This window comes from Cervus canadensis, chromosome 17 (assembly GCF_019320065.1).
Source record: "Cervus canadensis isolate Bull #8, Minnesota chromosome 17, ASM1932006v1, whole genome shotgun sequence".
Lineage (NCBI taxonomy): Eukaryota > Metazoa > Chordata > Mammalia > Artiodactyla > Cervidae > Cervus > Cervus canadensis.
In genome coordinates this window covers 23,723,292-23,745,813 of record NC_057402.1, presented here as the reverse complement: position 1 = coordinate 23,745,813, position 22,522 = coordinate 23,723,292, and the positions used below count along the sequence as shown (strand labels likewise).

General features: G+C 34.3%; 1 protein-coding gene across 2 annotated transcripts in view; it reads right to left on the bottom strand.

Moving 5' to 3' along the window:
• BAZ1A (bromodomain adjacent to zinc finger domain 1A) overlaps positions 1-22,522 on the bottom strand; it is an 83,635-nt gene that overhangs the window by 25,759 nt on the left and 35,354 nt on the right. Inside the window, exons 4-14 of one of the 2 annotated variants that reach the window (XM_043489640.1) lie at positions 19,638-19,781; positions 17,713-17,814; positions 14,906-14,993; positions 11,661-11,795; positions 10,760-10,859; positions 9,837-10,003; positions 7,736-7,831; positions 6,610-6,748; positions 5,179-5,325; positions 887-982; positions 537-761 (exon numbers count right to left, since the gene is read on the bottom strand). In XM_043489640.1, coding sequence (XP_043345575.1) covers positions 537-761; positions 887-982; positions 5,179-5,325; positions 6,610-6,748; positions 7,736-7,831; positions 9,837-10,003; positions 10,760-10,859; positions 11,661-11,795; positions 14,906-14,993; positions 17,713-17,814; positions 19,638-19,781 — 1,439 coding nt within the window. The remainder of the gene's footprint in view (positions 1-536; positions 762-886; positions 983-5,178; positions 5,326-6,609; positions 6,749-7,735; positions 7,832-9,836; positions 10,004-10,759; positions 10,860-11,660; positions 11,796-14,905; positions 14,994-17,712; positions 17,815-19,637; positions 19,782-22,522) is intronic. The other variant, XM_043489641.1, reaches the window with a different exon arrangement.

Here is a 22,522-nt window from a genome sequence, read left to right as displayed (position 1 = left end):
TTTTAAACTACATGACTCTTAGGAATTAGGTACTCTTATTATATGTTTCCTTAAATAAGCATAATAAATTCAATACTATATATTTGTACATTACATTTTTTACTTTTATCTATAAAAGGAAGTGAAAAATAACCATCTTAATTTTACATATTGTGCCTCACTGCTCAAACATTTACTCAACTGAATGTTAGAATTCTGCAGCTACAGCTTACCTTTCTGATATACTAATGAATAAAAATGAAAGTTAGGTAATTCCCACTTATCCTTCTAGACTTGCTAGATGTAGTAAACTAACCATTTTTAAAGTAATAGAAAATCCAAAGAGAAAAAGACAAGAAAATCATAAATAATTAAAGTTAATAATATAACAACTGTAGTTAATTTAGGTCACTATTTGTATTCTGAAAATTTTATTTTAAAAGACTGCTTTCTTTCTTTCTTTTAAAACTGAGTGTCATCTAAAATTTTCTCACCAGCTACCGAGTATTCTGGGCATAAGTAGGAAGGTTATACAAATTCTAACTTGCAAAGTTTACCTGGTGTCAAATCATACACTGAAGTGCTTGACAGTTTCTTCACTAGGCTGGGGTTGCTCAAGCGAAGCTCCATGCAGGCATCATCTGTGGCGTCAAACCCGCCTCGTTTCTGATACCTGTACTTCGCATTTGCTGACGTTACATCAGCACCTGAAGCTAAGATGTGTAGCCTGAGGATTTCAGAAAGAGTGCAGCTATCGAGATCCAAGCTTTTCAAACTGCAGCCTGTAGTCGTCAAAAACGAAAGAGTCATTTAGAATGTAAACAATAAATCCTCAGTAATGTAAAATATACCTTTATAAAAATAAAAAGGCAATCAAAAACATAAAAAAAATAAAACCCACACATACCCTGATGCAACTGCGGCCATGCAGCTGCCAAAGATGCAACTGCAGACAGTGCAGATTTTGTGGGGTCTGTATCTTCATCCAAAGCCTCTGTTAGATCTTTAAGGAAATAAATACTTTATTCTAGTGCAAATCAAAGCTTGAATATTTGGGAATAATGCCCTTTTAAAATGATGAAAGAAACAGCAAACAGCTTAACATTCAGGAACCTCAAAAGAACTGACACTAAGTACCACAAGCATCATTCACATTCTGCCTAGGCTCCAACTAAAACTATAAATCCTAAGATATGCACTACACACTAATTTTCCCCTTACTTCACATAAAGAAGACAATTTCCAAGTTACCAACAAGATACACATACACATTCCAAAAAAATGGTAAAATACACTTTAAAATGAAAGACAAATTACCTTGCTCAATATAACTTTAAAGAAAGTCTACTTTGAAAATCAGAATCTATTTGAAGATATCCAAATCTTTCATAAATATTCAATTACAAATACTGAATCATAACAAAGTATAAGTTGTAATCATCACAAAACCAACACAGAAAAAGAGCTAAAAGAACTTAAAGACAATACTACTGTCACTTAACCACAGATTTATCTCTTCATTTAAATTGCCTGTTTTTATTTTGAAAACTCTCTGATCCATGAAACAATAGGAAGATATCCCTGTATTTTCTAAGTAAATTGCTTCAGCTTTGAAAACAGTGCTTAAGCTACAAATAGGACCAAAGAGCAAGTCTACTGACACAAATATATTTAAACCATTAGGATATACAATTATTCCTTACATAGAAAATAAAATTAAAATGTCACCAATGAAAAAACTTTTAAGCTGATAAAAAGACCTTCTGCTCTACCACAGTAGACACAGCTTCAGACTAAGTCTCAGATAATGTAAATTCTACTCTTAGCTCTGTCCATCCCTAGTTCCTACTTACGTAGCCTTTAGATCAGGCACTTAATTGGCTTCATTTTTTTTTTATAGCGCTAAGTCAAGATCAGCAGTTTTCAAATTCTTCAAGTATTTCTTGGAAGCACCATATAAAGTGAATGGAGATGATAATCCTGCCCATTCATCTTTTCAACTCTCTGCCACTAGCAGAGAGGAACCCCTGTACAATTTGTAGGCCTCCATGGATTACAGCTGGGAAATCACTTAGCTAACCTGGTTCTGTGGGTCCTTCACTTTCTACTTTATGATTCCCTCCTCAAAGTTCACAAGCTAAAAAAAATGAACCTTAGAGAAAAGAACTGCTGTCCTTTACTAAAGGAAAAAGGCCCTTTGGGATAAATGTCTGATTACAGTTACTGACAATTCCACGGCATTTGAGGCATAAACAGTACCACACAGGAGAAGTTACCTAACTAAATGTTACATATACACATAAGCTATTCCTACCAGGCCATGAACTTAGTCGAAATGACAGACATTTATAATGTTTGTCACCAGGGAAATACTAGATGTAAAACTTTTTTCAATTTTCGTTGTACATACAAAGCCATACAAACTTAAAATTAATATAGGCACTCTAAAATTAACAAGTCCTAGTTAAAAAGCTGTATAAGTGTACTGGCTCTCTTCCTTTGCAGCAATTCAACTTATTTTATCTATAGTAAGTTATAACTTCCTAGGACAAAGGCTGTAAAGGCCTCAGGAAATGGACAACCAACAAAATGATGGTTTACTTTCAGTTGTGTTTAACATGCTAACACATATTCTTCAACTCAACTATCTACCAAAGTGCTCTTTCATGAAACTGTAAATATCACTCTAGGATTTATCTGCTGATACAGTCACTTGGATACATCATACCAAGAGAATACAGCTAAACTGTGTGGGGGATGACCACCTGAAACAGATACATTTATCATCATCATAATCTACAATCAGGTACACATAATTTCAACACTAAACAATAACATCTCAGCAATACACAAAACTATTATATATCAGGAGAATGCTTTTGTCCCTATACTTGTGAAAGGCATTTAAGTTCATGATGTAAGACTAAAGAGAGGAACTGATATTTATAATGTAAGAATTAAAAAATTGCTGGTCAAAATTTCCAAGATTCGATATAAAAACAAGGAGGCCAAAAAAATTACATGTTCTTGACAGATAGTTACTTCTTTGCCATATTATAAGGTAATAAAATGTAATCATTACGAGGCTCCAGTCCAGAGTGCCTGAGTTTGTATCCATCAGTTCTTATTAGCCACATGTCTTTGGGCAAGTTAATTAAATTCCTTAAGACTAAGCTTCTTTTACATATAAAGGCAGAAAATAATTACATCTTCCTTATAACGGTGGTATGAGGATAAAACAACACATATATGGTGTCTTAGTAGTTATGCAATCACTTACTCTCTACATGATCTTCAGTAAATGACCTCACTGAACCTCATGTTTTTTCATCACTGAGGTAAATACATGCTTTTATTGTCTGCCCAATTTCCCCATTTCTAAAAGGATCAAGAAACACCTTACAAAATAAGGCCAACTAATGAAGAAGTAAATGATATTCAATCCCATGTGATTATTCAGGTGCTTTCAGGAAGACTACGGAAAAGCCTTTTTGTTACTGAGATGGCAGAATATATGAAAAATACCTGGGGGAACAGTCTGGGGCCCTTAATGAAATTGAAGTCACCACTTAAAGTGTGGTAATAGGCAAATGAGAGCAGAGCGAAATTTTTGAAGTAATTTTTTCTCCCTCCATACATTTAAATAGTTTTGAAAGAAGCATTATTAATGATCAATACTTATTCCGAGGCAGACTTTATAGACAGTTGGTATAGGAGTAGAGCTATAGAAATTACAGGAGTGCTCGCTTTGGCAGCACATATACTAAAAAATTACAGGAACAAGAAGTCATGAATAGAAAATAAAATGGCAATATAAGCATCAACAGTTACATATATTTTTCCTTTACATTACATTGTATTTTTCCAATACAATTTCCTTTAGACCCCACTTTTTGTCATTAAGGCTTCCAAAACTACAAAATTCACCTAATTCAAATTCTGACTTAAACAAAGTTTTATGTCTTGTATTAAGGTCAGAATTTGGTCAATAACCCTGTGATGTTATTGGTCATTAAGACAACCTAAAGGCTAAAAGAATGAATATATGTTACACAGTCTGTCTTAGATCATCCATCTTTAGTGGTGGTACTTGTCATTAGAAAATCTTTGGATGTTTTATAAATGGATATACCCCTTTCCCTTCCCTTTTATGAAACTGACTAAATCATCTGAGATGACAATGAAGACCACATTCCTAAAATGGTCTTGATAAGGGAGCTAGAGTGATTAGCACTCAAGCAAGAGAATATATTTTGCTTGAACTTAGGCTGCAAAATCAAAAGACAATCGAACTGACTACATACTCATGACTCTCCTATTGCTCCATCGACCAGGCATAAAGGAAATTAGCTCCAATTATCTAAGGCCAACCATGCTACCTGAATGGAGAAATGTCCCATTTTTTTTCCTACTAAGATTCTGCTATCAAGATGGCTCTAAACTATTTCTTATCGTGTATTTCTATATAATACACTGAAGTTTATTTAATGGTCCTATCTCATAGGTGGCAAAATTCACAGAGAATATTATTCAGGAAGTCAAATCAACCTGTTAATATAAATGCTTAAGAATTCCTCTGACTGAGGTAAAACCTAAATAAAACAGTGAACACTCTACTCTGTATTAAAAATAAAAAAGGTTTCCCCAAGAATTATTACTATATTAATATGTACCACACAGATTCTAGATACTTAACTGTACAGAAATTAAAGAGCAAAATTTCTAGTTCAAAGTAGCAAAATTTAAAAATTAAATGTTACTTAACTCTGATCTAAAAATTGTCAGATATGAAATGAAATCAATAATAATACTTTTAAAGCATTAATAACAACAATTGAAGTATTTTCTTGGATGGGGACAAAAACTCAGTGCTATTCAGTAAATTTCTTGGAATTACAGACACTGGTCAATGAAATTTGTAAGGTTCCTAAATCACAGGAGAAATCTAAAGGAATAAAAAACAAGATAGATTGGCGGGGTGAGGGTTGCAGCATTTTTAAGGTCATCAGAAACAGGATATATTAAAACAAAGCTTTTGTAAAACAACTGATAATGTGTTGCTAGTATATGATTCAAAAATCAAGTAACTTGAACAACCATGTTTTATAACCGTAAAAGCCAAATTAATTTAAAACTTAACTAAAAGTTTATTTCACTACAAAGCTACTATCACAGCCAGCAATAATAGTGAATTCTGACCTTTGGTGTCAGCATCAGTTATTTGCTCTTTGGCTACTTCCTCTTCTTCTTCAGCTATCGCCTGGAAGATGGCAGTCAGGAAGAAAAAAAGCAATTCACATAGTGGGCCTTCACTGTCATTTCCTACAAGAGCTTCCTCTAACACTTCTGTGAATAAAATGTTTAAAATGAATTTAAAGTTCTGGTCACATACTGGAAAAACAACTCCATTGGAACAATAAACATTTTAATCAACAATAGCCTGTGTAACTATTTTCTTATGTGCCCATCAAAGTAAAGCCAAATATTATTTAAGGCGAAATCACAAAATAATTTTTAGTAATTACAATAAAATCATAAGCCAAAAATCACTGCATTCAAAGAAAGCCAAATTAGCCTCAGTTGATACAATATTTCATCTAAATTTAAGCCTGAGATGCAAATTAGTCATATATTAAAAATTATAATCTTACTCTAATTTGAGTAATGACACCAAAGATGTTATTGTTGTCCCAGTGTTCTTAAGAGCTATGTGGGACATTACTGTTTACCAAATAGTACACATAAGAGGTAATCATCAGCATTAGCTATAATCCTAATATTGTGTTCAGGTCATAAGTGTTTCTCATCTAATTCACCTACCCTAAACGTCTTACCTCAACCAGCGTTGTTTAGACTTTCTTGATCTGTAAGGCACAGTGATTCATGCCTCACCTAGCTCATAAAGAAAAACTAAGGGAATGTGAAAGCCCTCCTAAAGAATACAGTCGATAAAATAAGAGTGGCATTAAAATCCTTTTAGAATTTTTATTTGGATCTAAAGAAGATTATTTTTCTATAGGTTAGCTAAAAATCTAAAATGGGATTTAAAGCCCTTCTCATACTAATTTAGTTCTTATAAATGATGTACATACAAAGTAACAGTATGTAAATGCAGAGGAGAAACAATCAAAAGTTAAAGTTAGGCAGTAACTTGTCTTTAAATATGGCCGTCAATCCCTCCCTTCCCTGCACTTACATACCATGCAACCCTCAAGAAATGAGGTCTATTCCTTCACCCACTTGAATCCCAGCAGGCCTAACTAATGGAATATGGCAGAAGCAAGGCTTGCCAGTTTCAGGCCTGGCTTTTAAGAAAAGTGACAGCTTCCGTGTCCAGCCCCTTGGAGCACTCAGCTGCCACGTAAGTGCAGGCTGCTCTGACAAAGCGGGACACCGTGTGGAGGAGCACCGAGGTCCCAGGCATGTGTGTGAAGAAGCCACCTTGAACACTGAGCCAGGTGAGCCTTCAGGGGACTCCGGGCCCAGCCACTGTGACTGTAATCACATGAAGGACCCTAAGAGAAGATTGGCTAGCTGGGTCCAAGGACTCCACAGAACTTTGAGAGAGAATAATTTGTTCTTTTAGACCACTAATTTTAGGGTGAATTATCACATAGCAATAGCACTTGCCTAGGGTCACTCCCTCAGGAAACTCATCTTGAAGATCAAAAAGCTCCCCAAAGGCATTAAGGAACTCCAAAACCATCAGAGCATCACCAAAGATTTCAGGAGGTAGTCTAGTTTTCACTGGAGTTGGTTCTGGAAGTTCCTGCAAGTTTAAACAATTTATATAACTATTTGAACCAAGTATAGGAAATTGTACAAAGACAGATACGATATATTCTTTACCTAATAACAACTATTTCCCATTTCTCAACCCTGGATGTTCATTATAATCACTTTTGGAACTTTAAAAGTTATAGATGCTTAGGCTAGCTCATAATAAAGTTTCATGGCTGTAAATGTTATTAGTATGCTGATTGCATCCAAATACTTATCTCCAACCCAGACTTCTCTCCCAAACATCAGGGTGTATGTATATAACTGCAGGTCCAAAGCTGAACTCCTTCCCTCTAAAATCTGTAATGCATGCAGCCTTTCCCAACTCATTTAATACCAACTCTACCCTTCTATTTGCTTGAGTATAATTGTCTACTTTTTTCTTTCCTATCCTGAATGAAACCCTGTTATCTGAAACTTTAAAAATAAAAAAATAAAAAAAGTTATAGATGCTGTGGCTTTAATTCAACTTTACTAAATCACAGTCTCTAAATCACTTACTAAATCACTTTTTCTTTCATTCAACTAACAGCATAACTTTAGGTTGAGCTGTACTTCTGACTACATTAGGAGCGACTCCTAATCTAGATTCTGAGGCCAAGGCATTAGCCATATCAATATGACCACCAGTGTGGTATTTTCCTTAGGATATGGAACAAAATTAATCCACCATCTATTGTCTTAGAAATGGTTCCTTATAAAATGAGATGAATGAGTTTGGTATAGATACTCTGGTTATTTCTGCAGGCAGAATCTTTGTCCAGTAACCAAATTAAATGTTTGCCTGGCCTCAGTGGTTATTGGACTATCAAGGATAGCACAGATGACCAACTATTTCCACAGGATAAGAATCATTATCAAAGCTTGTTATAAAATATTAACAATGCTATCCTGGTACTCTAAATATACATATTTGCTTAATCGGCTATCTCCTCTGTTATACAGGTGTGTGAAATATCACATAACATGCTTATACCTTAAGGTCATCACATTCCATATCTTCCCTGGGTTTACTCCACTGTTTTAAGTATTCCATATACTTTTTCTTTTCTTCACGCAACTTCTCTCTTTCCTAAAATGAAAGGTCAATAAAAATTCTTATGAGATATTTATAAGGCAGCACCGGCATCACCTCGGAACTAGTAGGAAACACAAATACTTGCACCCTACCTAGATCTCTTGAACTAGGAACTCTAGGGTTGGGACCCAGCAATTGATGTATTAATAAGCTCTTTTGGGGATTCTGCTGTACATAAAAGTGTGAAAACCACTGATCAAAACAATGCCTATCTGATAGAACTGCTACAAAGTTGAAAGATGTTTGACAACATAGCAACTCCTGGATAAACATGAATTCAATCTGACCTTGTCTATAGCAGTGCTTTCTCTACTTTAAATCAATTAGATCTCAAGTGAAGAGATAAGAAATTATAAGAGTACCTAAAATACCCCCCCATATTTGTAATACATTAGTTTTCAAGATTCATTTAAACCTGACTAACTGCCTAGAGACACACAGAGGGGACAGTAAGTAAAAGCAATATTAGAGTACAATTGGTGGACTTTTTGCTCAGTGGTCTTTTGACAACTTTTCTTCTTGGTTCTGGTATTTGAAACTGCAGGATAAATATTGACCCTAAAAAGTCTCTGGTAAGGCAGAATGTAAACAAAATATTTCTTATAATTATTTCTAATAAATATACATTAGCTATGTAATAACATATATGTTTAATGCATGTTAATATTCTTTCTTTAAAATTTAGTAACACTGAAAGTAAACAGGTGGACACTTCTCAAGTTTAACAGAAAACACCTAGACAGTTACAGAACTTACCTGTGCTTTGAGTGGCCTGCTGAAATAAGCCCTCCCTCCACCCGAATAATTCTTGTAGGGTGTAATAAGATGGGTATTTTCATTCACTGTTGCTAACAGTATACATAAGTACAACACATCTGACAAACAAATACCTATGTTTACCAGGTACAGAAAGTTTTTAACATGTTCTTACCCTTTGACCTAATATTTCACTTCTACAAATGAATCCAGAGACACAATCCTTGTAAAGTGCTTACCTGTATCTATTTGATTAAATATTACATGCAGTCACTAAAAATTTCACATTACTTAGTTTATTTAGTAGCAGGACAGAATGTTTATAATAATGTTAAACAAAATATATATATACAAAATTATAAATGCTGGATCTTATTCTTTAAGTGCCACAATAAGGATTAGAAATAAATTAATCAAAGCAATAATGCTATCTCTAAATATTACCATTTAGATTACAAGTGGTTTTTTTTCCCTTGTATTCTACACTTTCTGGAGTAAACACATATCAGACACTCCCTACCTCTACCCAAGGGCCTATCTGAAATAATTCAAGAAACACATGCAATTTAAATGAACATAATATATAACATGATCACCTAGGGTACTTGTGGTGGTTTAGTCGCTAAGTCGTGTCCGACTCTTGCGACCCCATGGGGTGTAGACCACTAGGCTCCTCTGTCCATGGGATTCTTCAGGTAAGAATACTGGAGTGGGTTGCCATGTCCTTCTCCAAGGGGACTTATGAATATCCAGAAAACCAATGACAATGATGGACTTCAGAAGAGACCAACTATAGAATTCTCTACGAAATATCTACCATTGAAGATGATAATCAAAGATTTGCCGAAACAAAGATATTTATTCTTCAAGGAAAATAAGAACACTATACTAATTCTTATTGCTCATACATTTTATTGTATTTTTCTAACAATGTAGCTTTCTTCTGAAAGTTTTACTTCCTTAAATATGGAAATCTAAACAATGAAGAAAAGCAATGTTAGAATTGTACTTCGGAAGAGGCTCTGAGGTGTAAAGTCACTCATATACGTTGAACCTTAGATCATTCATTAAATTTTCCAAGGAAAATGGAGATATCCCAAAACAGTTTATCAGTGCTCTATGTACAACTATAAATGTAAATGAGTTATAAAAGTATTTTAAAATTAACCATGAATTTAAATATACAAAATGTTGAATACTATTTTCTATTTGTGGAGAGTATAACTAATATACTTGGATATACCTTTTCTCTTTCTATTTTAAGCCTCTCTTTTTCTTCTTTCTTCTTCAGTCTCTCTTCTTCAACAATTTTCTTCAATTCTTCCTTCTTTTTCTCTTTATCCTCCTTTTCTTTTTTCTTTGCCTCTAGGGCATCTGCTTTTTCTCTTTTTAATTTAGCCTTTTCAAAAGCTGTGGATAAGATCAGACTTAGAATTATACACAGACAGAAAATAACACACTTTTTAAATGTAACAAAAGAACCTCAGAAATATTTTAAGGTTTAAATGAGATCAAGAAAACCTCACAGAGGGAGTCAGCTGGTGATTAAAACGGGAAGAGTGAGTCCTCTCTGTTGACGACAAACTTCTACCATAGGACAAACACAGACCTGCCTTTCAAAGCCTTGCTACTCAAAGTGTGGTCCTAAGACCAGCAGCAAGGTACCACCTTGTTGGAAATGCAGAATTTTTTCTTCCACTCAGGCCTACTAATTTAGAATCTTCATTTTAGTAAGATTCCCAAGTGATTCATGAATATAGTCACATTTGGGAAACAATGTTTTATAAGGCTCTAGGAATCAAACAAAAATGGCTAGAAACCGCCAACTTGTGCTTAATCGAGCGTTAGGTCAGTTTAACAGAGGGTATGTTATACCTTGAAATGTTGTTTTAAGAGATAAACAGAGGTCTCATTTATCAAAGAAATTAATAGTTATCTTGAGGGAAAAAACTAATCTTAAGAAAGACAAAACCAGAAATAAGACATTTTAGAAACATTCCCTACCTAGGCACAGAGAAATCCACTTTCCTGTAACTAAACAGTTTTTGGAGACAAAAAAAGGTATTAAGAGGGCAGACAACAAATGAAGGTGAAGGAATTGGAGACATTTATTAAGCCTCTTCTGTTTGCCAAGGTCTTTGGTATATCCTTTGCACTAAAACTCACCCAGTGATTTCATTTCTTCTTGCTTTAAAAGTCTGTCTCTTTCTTTAGTAGTTTTGTTCCTATAACCTGCAATAGTCTGTTTACTGGCAATGCTGTCCTCCTAAAAAAAATAAAATTAAAACACACACATAAAACCCAAGAAACTAAAGTTGTAGAACCACAACTTTTACAAACTGGTCTACTTTTTTCTTACACTTAAAATAAAAAACGACAAAATTTAAAGCCCTCATCAATTATACTTTCTTTATACTAAGGTTTTATTCTAAAATATAATTGAACTTCTAATAATTCTAATCATAGTAACATATAGAATATCAGTTAATTCTGTAGTTCAACAAATTAGTACAAAAACCTCTCAGAAAAAACAACCAGTAATACATAAGGGGAGCCTTAAAAATATGCATTAGAAAAACAAACAAAAACATTCCAGGGTACTTAAAACTACCTGGTGTAGACATCAAATAAGAAAGAGGCAGAGTAAACACACATCAGAGACATTTTTGTAGCCAATATTAAAGATATCAAGTTTATTTTTACTTTCTTTCTTGGTAGATTAAGGTCTCTAGCCTGCTTAATTGTGATATTATCTCTTATGTTTCAAATGACCTTTACATTTCAGTTCCATACTTTATTCCCTGTATTTCATCCTGCTTTACATTTTAGTAACTGCTTACATTTCAGAATGAAACCTCTGTGGCATGAGACTCATATCTAACTCACACCTGAAACTTCTACAAGCCTCACTGCTAAGCAGTTGTCAACATACAGTACACCCTGTTCTTGTGTGAAGGAAAGTGTTCCTTCCTACAGGGTCCAGGGGTGAAGGGAGTCAAACCCTACTCTTAATTTTGGTTAGTTTTATTAAGAATTACTGAGTACTTTTTATCTGTTCTCTATTTACCTGACTAACAGATACTCGTTTAGGAGGTCTCCCTCTTCTTCTGTTAGCTGGACTGAAGATAAATGTGGGTGGATCATCAGGGAAGAAGTAAGAAAAATCTTGTTCTGATATTTTATACGTTGAAAGAGATGATTCCTTCATTTAAAAAAAAAAGAGAAGACACAGGGTACAATAATAACACATTAGTAAATCATATATAGATAAGCTCTAACATGTCATATGATTACTGTTAAAAACCAGGTCAAAAGCACTAGAATTTTATGTGTATTGTGTAGTAACATACATTTTATTTCTTGATCCTTTTAAAAATTGCATAATTAATCAGCTTTACCAGGAAGAAAACTACAATTCAAAGGATTTCTTCACCATAAAATTTTCAAGAATGCTTCAACGGTTTCCTGAATTCTAAAATTATCTCAAAATTTCACTTATACAATAATCTTTTTTGTTTGCTTTTGACTAATTTTGTATGAGGCTTTCTAGTAAATAAATAATCCATATATTAAATACTAAAAAATACACTATATTAAATCAATAAATTTTTCTTAGCCTAACTGCTGAACGTTTAGACTTCCCCCTCCAGTTTGAAGTGATAACTTAAATACTTTATGTATCAAATTTTAAAGCTGGTCTGGATAAAAGCAGAAATATTGATAAATTTCTATAAAGTTTCAACTCAAAATTGAAGTTCATAGAAGTCAACCTCATTTTTACTGTAAGTTGTGTGGTTCCTGGATATCTGCTAAAATCAAGAGTTTTCTTTCCTTCTACTTTCATCCATGTCCAACTCTAAACTTCTTTTATTTTCGATTAGCAATTCTGAAGGTAAGTTTTGGTCTAACAGCAAAGACTATCTTCTTTCTTCCTCTCCAAAAAAAATGCTATTTACAGAAATACAGAAAATGTGATGATATAAATTTTAAGTTATTAATAAAATAGGATTGCTTCTACTGGGAATTCAATTTACTATATAATATTTTTACTTTTGGTATAACATAGCTTTTAATACCTAACACAGTAAATGAAGAATTCATTAAGATTTCACATTAAATTCCATTAAGATGGCTGTCTACTGTACCACTTAAATAACCTGTGAATATTCCACGTGCAGTGTGGGAGACTGGGTTCCATCCCTAGGTTAGGAAGATCCCCCAGAGAAGGGAACAGCTACCCACTCCAGTATTCTGGCCTGGAGAATTCCATGGACTGTATAGTCCATGTGGTTGCAAAGAGTCAGACATGACTGAGCAACTTTCACTTCATAAAGAATAGTACTTTAAGTATGAGTGGATGGCTTCTTCTGAAACACATACCCAAAAAGGATCAAATAGGCTTTAATATATTAACTGCCAAGGTATCCTTATTCACACACACAACACACACAATAAAAAAATCCCACATCTTTGTGTTCTTGCAGGTATTCCTAACAACAGTCTACATTTACTATACTGGTTATCAAACTTGGCTGTTTTAAGGGTGTGTGTGTGTGTGTGTGTGTGTACAAGTATACCAGAATATCCACTAACCATCTTTCACCATACTAGGTATCAAACTTGGTTGTTTTAAGGGTGTGTGTGTGTGTACAAGTATACTAGAATAGCCACTAACCATCCTTCATTATACTCATAAGAGAAAAATGTTTACTATAACTTTAATTTTTATTTATTAAGTAAAGTTGAACTTTTCAAACTTATTGACTTTATTTTCCTTGGTTAAAACTTATGTCCATCACCATTTGTTCCTTAATTGGGCTATTTTTGTTCGTTGATGTGGAAGAAATCTTATAAAATGAGATGAACTGGCCAACTGGCTATTTATGATACACATAAGCAGCTTTACACATATTCATTGACTGTCTATCAAATGTCAGGCACTGTTCTAGCCATTTATCACAAGTGTCTAAATCATCAACTTTTTTAAGCATCATTTTACATGACTACCTGTTCAATACTATAGACAGAAGAATACTTAAATCATGTTCTCTTATCAAGAAAAACACTTTAAAAATTCTTTCAGATGATTTTACCTTACATGTTTTCAAGTTTTTATACTTCATCCACTGTAAATTTTGATGTCTGTTTTTCTAATGGAGTGCTCATGTTTTATAATTGATTTGAGCTCCTCAATGTATTCACTCAAAGTATCGTTCCCTTCAGCAATTGCCCTTTAAATCTGTTCATGACATTTTTAATTCTACATAAGTTCATATTGTCAAATCAATCTCATCTTTGGTATTTCTTTTCTATTGCTCCACCTAAGTACTTTAGCATAAATAACATTAAGATTTATTTTATGTCCTTTTTATTTTTTGAGTTAGACCCAACATTTTTCCAGATAGATCCAACTATTTTCCAAGTAGTTAACCAAGTGTCCCAGTTCTATTTATCTTTGTCTCTAGAGATGTGAAATACTACTTTTCACATAAACTCAAATACCCTTTTCCTTCATATCTTTTCTCTTGATGTAATATATACATATGATGAAATGCACAAATCTTAGGCATACAGTAGCTGACTTTTGACACATGCATAATTTCTCTAATCCATTCTATTGTTTTACTTAGATAATGTCTCTCTCCCAATATAAGTATTTCTCATTTAAAAACACTAGTTTTATTTTACCATTTAACTTTTTACTTGAGTATACAATATGAGGTTCCTAAACTTGATTTTTTCCCTCTAAATAGTTATTAATGAAATATAATCTATCTGCTTAGTATTGGTCTCTGAGATTCTTTTTATTATATATATTATCTTCTTACCTAGTAGGATCTATTTTAGCATTGTTCTTTGGATCTGTTTTTCTGAGCCAGCATTACACTATTAGAAAACTCTAGTTGCACTACCCATTCACCTTTTTTTTTTGGCCGTGCAGCTTGTGGGATCTTAGTTCCCTGACCAGGGATCGAATCTGAGCCCCGTGTAATGGAAATGCAGAGTTCTAACCACTGTACTGCCAGGGAATTTCCCCCATAGTTTTCCATTTACTCACATTTATCGTGGTGGACCTTTTTATACAAGGAGAACAGTGGAAGTAACTGAGGCATCTAGCATGTCTAGCAATTGCATAAAAACAGTATTTAATCCAATGAATACAAAGAAAATTACTAAAAACTGGCTCCAGATAAAGAAAGCTATTTTCAAGCAACTTTGGAGTAACATTTCTGCAATGTTACAACCTTATAACACTACTCATTTTTCTCTTTCTTCCTTCTTTTCAACAAATAATATCACTGTTCTAACTACCTTAATTTTAATGACTCCATCCTGTGGTTCACAGTGTTGCTTCAGAAAAAGCTTTAGTTTATCACGAGAAAATAGGTGTTTTCTCCGGCTATAAGGAAAAGGAGGAGAAAGAAAAAAGTGTTAATATCCAAGAATTCAATCTGAGCTCCATAATCTCTTTAGATCCATAATTCAATTTCAAACCTAGGAAAAGAACATTTCATTTTCCAATAGTATTTATAAGTTACAAGAAACTTATACAGAAGTATTTATGTTACTATTTCATTAAACAAAAATGATGGAGAGAATATATATATATATTTATATGTAAAGAAGTATTTATGTAGAATGTTATGAGATCTACTTGAGTGGATCTACCATAAAAGTCTATTACAAAAACAGTATATGCATTTGTTGCTTAGGAACCACTTAGAAATCAAATAAACCTCAAGGAAAATACACTACACAGAGTAAACCAAATATTATAAATTAGATGATCATCCCTACAAGTATTACCATTAAAATTCTTAACATAATCAAAATTCACAGACTACCATGTAGTCAGTTCAGTTCAGTTCAGTCACTCAGTCGTGTCCAACTCTTTGTGACCCCATGAATCGCAGCACGCCAGGCCTCCCTGTCCATCACCAGCTCCCGGAGTTCACTCAAACTCATGTCCATCAAGTCGGTGATGCCATCCAGCCATCTCATCCTCTGTCGTCCCCTTCTCCTCCTGCCCCCAATCCCTCCCAGCATCAGGGTCTTTTCCAATTAGTCAACTCTTCGCATGAGGTGGCCAAAGTATTGGATTCAGCTTCAGCATCAGTCCTTCCAATGAATACCCAGGACTGATCTTTAGGATGGACTGGTTGGATCTCCTTGCAGTCCAAGGTACTCTCAAGAGTCTTCAACACCACAGTTCAAAAGCATCAATTTTTCGGTGCTCAGCTTTCTTCACAGTCCAACTCTCACATCCATACGTGACCACTGGAAAAACCATAACCTTGACTAGACGGACCTTTGTTGGCAAAGTAATATCTCTGCTTTTTATTTATTTATTTATTTTTTGTCTCTGCTTTTTAATATGCTGTCTAGGTTGGTCATAACTTTCCTTCCAAGGAGCAAATGTCTTTTAATTTCATGGCTGCAGTCACCATCTGCAGTGATTTTGGAGCCCAAAAAAATAAAGACTGACACTGTTTCCACTGTTTCCCTATCTATTTGCCATGAAGTGATGGGACCAGATGCCATGATCTCAGTTTTCTAAATGCTGAGCTCACATAGTGCTACATAAATCAACATTCAAATGGATATTGTGAACAGAAGTGAACATGGGTTTTATCAAATTGTAAAATATTTTGTATTTAAACTTCATATGGCAGCCAGCAAATTCATGAGATTAAAATTAAAGAGTGAGAATGATTAAAACTAAAAATACTCTGGAGAAGGCAATGGCAACCCACTCCAGTATTCTTGCCTGGAAAATCTCATGGGCAGAGGAGCCTTGCCGGCTACTGTCCATGGGAGCTCAAAAAAGTCAAACACGACTTAGCGACTAAACAAGAACAACATAGAGCTAAATGTTTATTTTAGTGGATTTTGATTATAATCCTGAGGATTCATTCAACAAATACCAATCAAACACTCACTATGTGTCACTAGATTATAAGCTCCTTTGGGCAAAGATTATGTTTAGTTCACTACTATATGCTCAGCATCTGGAACAGTGCTTGCCACATAGCAGATGCTCATAAATATTTTGGAGTGACATTTGCTTGCCACTCTTCTCGGCCCAAGGACACAGCAGTTGAACAATGTAGATGACATCTCTGCATTTGGGGTGCTTACATGTTAGTGGAGAAGAGACAATAAATACACAAATAAATATATTACATCAAAACTAAAAATACTCTATTTTTCATTTTCCTTAGGCTCCAATTTAAAAAACAGCAACCACAATAGTACCATCACCACACACAGAAGACAAAAAAATAAACATACAAGTATTTCTAGAAAGGTTCTGGAAAGAAGGCAAATATTTCAATTGAATTTAATGTATTCCTTTTCAAAAAATGCTATGTTAAAAGTTTCTATGAGTAAACAAACAATATAGGAGTTCTTAAGTAATGGCCCTCCCCAAAATACGTATTTTTTCCTAAACTATAGGAAGGACTACATGAAAAAGAAGTCTGAAAAAGGAGCCCAGCACCATATACTAACTGAAAGTAACTATCTTTTGGCTGTTAACTAAATACACTAGTTCTCAAGAAATGTATTGTTCTACATGGCACCTATTAGCCATATTTTTTAAATAAATAAAATTAAAATAAAAACTTCAATTCTGCACTATTACTAGCCACACTTCCATCATACTAGACAGCGCACATATAACCTTTCGGTCACTGAAGGAAGTCCTCCTTGTCAGAGCTACTCTATCATAGTAAGGCTACCTTACAGGAATATTACTATTTCTTTATTATAGGTATAGTATTATCATTTGATGCTAATAAAGAGCTGCAAGTCAATTAAGTCTTCTGTTATCAAGCATAACTTTCCCATCTTATAATCTCTGGTCCACCAATTAAGAAGAAAATGAGTTAATAAGACCGTAACCAAGATCTAGCAGAATTGTATTTAAAGTATAAGTCAAAAATTAAATAGAAAAGTGAAAAATATTAAACAGGGGATTACATTATATAAAAAACATATCTTGAGCTAAAAGCAAAAAAAGGAAAAAACTCAGTAAAACTAGACTATTCATTGGTCCATAAACTGAACAATATAATTATTCTACTTTAAACCAGCATAGAGAAGATATGGAATTTTACCTGATTTGTGTTGCCTTAACAATAGCACACTCATACAATTCTTTTTTAGTGGGTTGCACCTTGTACTTGAATAATAAGGGATCAACTACATCTTTTTTCTTTCTAAAAAAAAGCAAAGATATGAATAAGTTAATAATTTGTTTAGAAACAAGATGTTTTAAATGAAATCTAGTTTTGAAAAACATACTATAACAGAATTGAATGCATTTAGCTTTTAATTATGATTTTATAAGTTACTGATATGCCTCACTATTTTATTAGCCAAAATAGTACAAAGCGCTATTTTATGTTAGATAGGTATTTTAATTGCTCATTCAATAAGTTTTCCTTGAGTGAAGAAATTAACTACAGATAAGTAAGCAGAATACCCAGTTTAGACAAATTTATAAACAAACAAATAGCTCTGGATTTACTTCTTCTTGGATTTACTTTCTTCTTCCTAGCTATGTAATCCAAGAGCAAAAGTGAGATAATATAGTTTACCTTGCTTCAAGAACTAGCAAAGGGCTACACATTTAATTCCCACCCCCACCAATTTCTCGTTTTTTCCTCCCTTTGAGGGTACATTCATTCATCCATCCATCCATCCATCCATTCACTAAACAGTTCAGAGCATACAGTGTGCCAAATACTAATCAAGACGAAGGATTCAGTGGTGAGCAGAACAGAAACACAGTAAGGAGACACACGAAATACACAACAGGGTGGGGTGAGCTGCTATGAAGGGAATGAGTACAGAGTGATGGTCCCCAATAAATGGACCGGGTAGGCCTTCCAAAAAGTTAACATGCAAGCAGAGATCTGAAAGAAATGAGTGAGCAACTCATGAGAAAAACCTTGGGGATATGAGTTTTTAAAGTAAGAGAGAAAGAGTGTGTAAAGGTCCTGACAGAGAAGCATGCATGGTTTGCACAAGAAGCAGAATAAACAGTGAGAAAAAAAAGAAGGTCCAGTCAGAGAGGTGAAAGCTGGGACAGGTGATGGGGTCACCATGAAGGGCTTTAAATTTTACTCTGAGTAAAGACACCAGAGGATTCTGAATACTGGTGTGATGATGATTTAACTTAACACTTCTGAAGGATCATCTTGGCTGTGAACAGGGGGATAGAGTGAAAACAGGGATATCAGTGGGAAAACTGCAATACAATAGACTGAGCAGAAAAAAATGTTGGCAGGACAGAATAAGGTAGTAGAGTGAAATGGTTAGATTCTAGAAAAGCTGCCTCTAGAATGCCAGTGCATATGTAAAGGGGATATAAGTGGAGGTTATAGAGAAAAAAATGATATGAAAGGATGATAAAGAGAAGCATAGGGCAACGAAAGTAAGATACAAAGTGATACAAATATAGTACACACACTGCAGAGTCAATCTATAGGGATTTATATGACTTTCTCTGAGAACACTCAGCTGACCAAAACTGTCAATTGACTGAATTTCAGAGTTAGTTTCTTTACTATATGTACTATAAAGTGAAACATAAAGCTCAGAAAGTTACAGTTTCTTTACTATATACACCATAAAGTGAAAAATAAAGTACAGAATGAATTTTCCCAAGTAAACAAAAGTGGAATGCATAAGTGTAAGTGAATGAAGTGAGCTTCAATTGCTCTTCAATAGCTGACTAGAATTAACTAGGTAAATTTCAGTTTTGCAAACTCTAACATGTGTTGTTGAACCACATTGTTTAGATGCACAGTATATACCAGTGTATGGTTAGAAAGAAGAAAAAGTTACTTCAGTGGGTTACCAGTACCCAATCTGACATACATACATACATAATATATACACTTGTTTATTTATTTAAGCTGTGTGTGGCTTGTGGGAACTTATTTCCCCAACCAGGGACTGAACCTGGGCCCCTGTCAGTGAAAATGTGGACAGCCAAAGAATTCATACATTTCAAAAGCTGATAAAAATCACTTACCCATTTTGAAAAGAACTGTTTTGTGTTTCTGAATCATCACTATCACTGATGATAATAGTCTCTCCATCTATACTGCTGACATGTCCATTAGCAAAACCATTTTGATGTGATGGAGGGAGGACTTCCAAAATCCTGCACTGTAATCTGAAAGAAAATGAGACATTTAAAAACATAAATCATTTGATATTTTATAATCAAACATTTCAGAGCAATCTATTTTGAACAAGTAAAAAGCAATTTTGTAGAAACTATGGGTGATTAATATAATCAATTTAGTACAAAAGAAAGCCGTCAATTTAAGAAACAGCCAATTTAAGTAAAGGTTAGCTACAATTTAAAACAATACAAACTTATTTTAAAAATCAGTCTATCAAGATTCTTAGCAATTATATTTATCACTAAAGTTTAGAAAATCAAATATTACATAATATCTCATTATACAGATTGGTATTATGAGAATTTTTTTTAAAGCATTCAATATTTTAAATTCTGAAATTCTGATCATAACCTTTCTCATAGTAACATTTATTGTGATTTCTGATCTCTGGAAAGCTTCCTACTCACTAACTCTACCCTACTTTGGCTTCCCTTACCTCTGCCTGCTGTATCTGGATTTTATGGGCTGCAATTTCAGACTCACTCACCACAACTGAAATATTCCTCAATCTCATTTTTACTGTGCCAATTTTCAATTGATAAGTAATTTAAACTTGGTATAGCCCTACAATTGAACATTATTCAGCAAAAAATAGGAATGAAATACTGATACATGCTATAGTATGGATGAACCTTTAAAACATTATGGTAAATTAAAGAAACAAGACTGAAAATGTCATATAATATATGATCCCATTTATATGAAACATTCAGAACAGGGAAAGTAGATGAGTGATTGCAAGGAACCTGAAGGTAAAGGGCAATAAGGGAGAAGGTGAAAGAGGAGCGTAATTGGCAGTGACTGCTGAGTATAGGCTTCCTTTGCAGAGTGTTAAAAATGTTCTAAAATTAGTTTGTAGTGATGGCTGTACAATTCTATGAATATACTAAAAGCCACTGAACTATATACTTTAAATGGGTGACTTCTATGGTATGTGAAATATATCCTAAGTTGCTAAAAAACAAAAGTCACAAGTAATAGCAAGGTATAGGTGGGGCAGAGAGTAAAGAATCTGCCTACAGTGCAGGAGACCTGGGTTCAATTCCTGGGTTGGGAAGATCTCTTGGAGAAGGAAATGGCAACCCACTCCAGTATTCTTGTCTGGAAAATCCCATGGACAGAGGAGCCTGGCGGGCTGCAGTCCATGGGGTCGCAAAGAGTCGAACACAACTGAACGACTAACACACACTAACTGAGAAAAAGAGAGAGCACTTCTGGAATTCTATCTATGGCTCCTCTACAGGTCTCAGGCAATCCAGGGTATTAACTAACTAAGAATATGTGAGGCAAATATACACCTACCGATGGGATAAATCCCTAGTCTCTGAGAAACAGTGGCTCAAAATTAGACAGTCTACTCACTGTGTCATTCATTTGGTTATCCCATACCATAAACAAGTTTTGATACATTGTGGGCATTTTTAAAGCTGCCTGTCCACTCAACCCTCCTCTTCCAAGAACTTCATTCCCTCCATACTCCACCTGTATTAATAGTAGAGCTGACCTGCTTCCACAAGACCCTGGCCAGAGTCAGTTGCTACCCAGTGGGTACCTTTTTGCTGAATCAATCTATCTTTTCCAAGATTTAAATATTTGCAATCGAAAAGTAAAAACCAGCTCCTCTCCCATCATGGAATCTGTATAATGTAAAATTCCAGGGCTGCCAGCAGCCAAGTTTTCTGCCACGTGCAACAGGTCATTGCGCAGTGAGAGAAGAGGAGACGGCAAGGGTTCCAGAGGCAGTTCGTTCTCTTACTCCTGCTGCACCTCGCCCAGTCTCAAGTTGTTTATTATCTTTCCTTTGATCCTATAAACTGATAAGCTGGCCTTTTGCCTACATTTTCAAAGTAAAATGTTGTATTTATAGTCAAAACAGAAGCATATAATTCCAGAAAGACAAACAGTATATTTAGAGCTGACTCATTTTGGGAAGCTGATTGAAGTTTACAAGATAACTGAACTTATTTTCATTAGTGTACATTTTAGCATATGCTTGCTTATAGTCTCCTTTAGGAGAACATCTTAAGTATCTCCAACAAAAACTAGTATTGCTATTTGTTGTTGTTTCATCAATAAATCATGTCTGACTCTTTTGCGACCCCATAGATTATAGCCCACCAGGCTCTTCTGTCCATGAGATTTCCCAGGGAAGAATACTGGAGTGGGTTGGCAGAGGAAATCAAGACCATGGATTCCCTGCTAGGAATTCTGCACTATACACAAATAGAAGAAAACAACTCGTTCCACAGAACCCTGAAGTTTAATAATCAATAAAATATAGACTATGTGGGTAAATACAAAACCCTTAAGCATTTTATCTTCTTCCCTCAATTCATTTCAAGCATCATATATGATTCCTTACTAATCTACTTCTAAATAAGAATTGAGGAAAGACTCAAATTATTAAAACCAGAAGTAAAAGTTGGAAAAGATTATAACAGAATACCATGAATTGTACACTAACAAACTGGATAACCTACATGAAATGGATAAGTTCTTAGCAACATACAAATTGACTTAAGAAGAAGTAGAAAATCTAAATGGATCTGTAACTATTAGGAGGGCTGAATCAGTAATCAAAAATGTCCCAACAAAGAAATGTACAGGACCAGATGGTTTCACTGGTAGGTTCTACCAAACTTTTAAAACATTAATACCAAGTCTTCTCAAAATCTTCCAAAAGACTGAAAAGGAGAGAACAGTTCTTAACTTATTTCCTAAGGCCAGC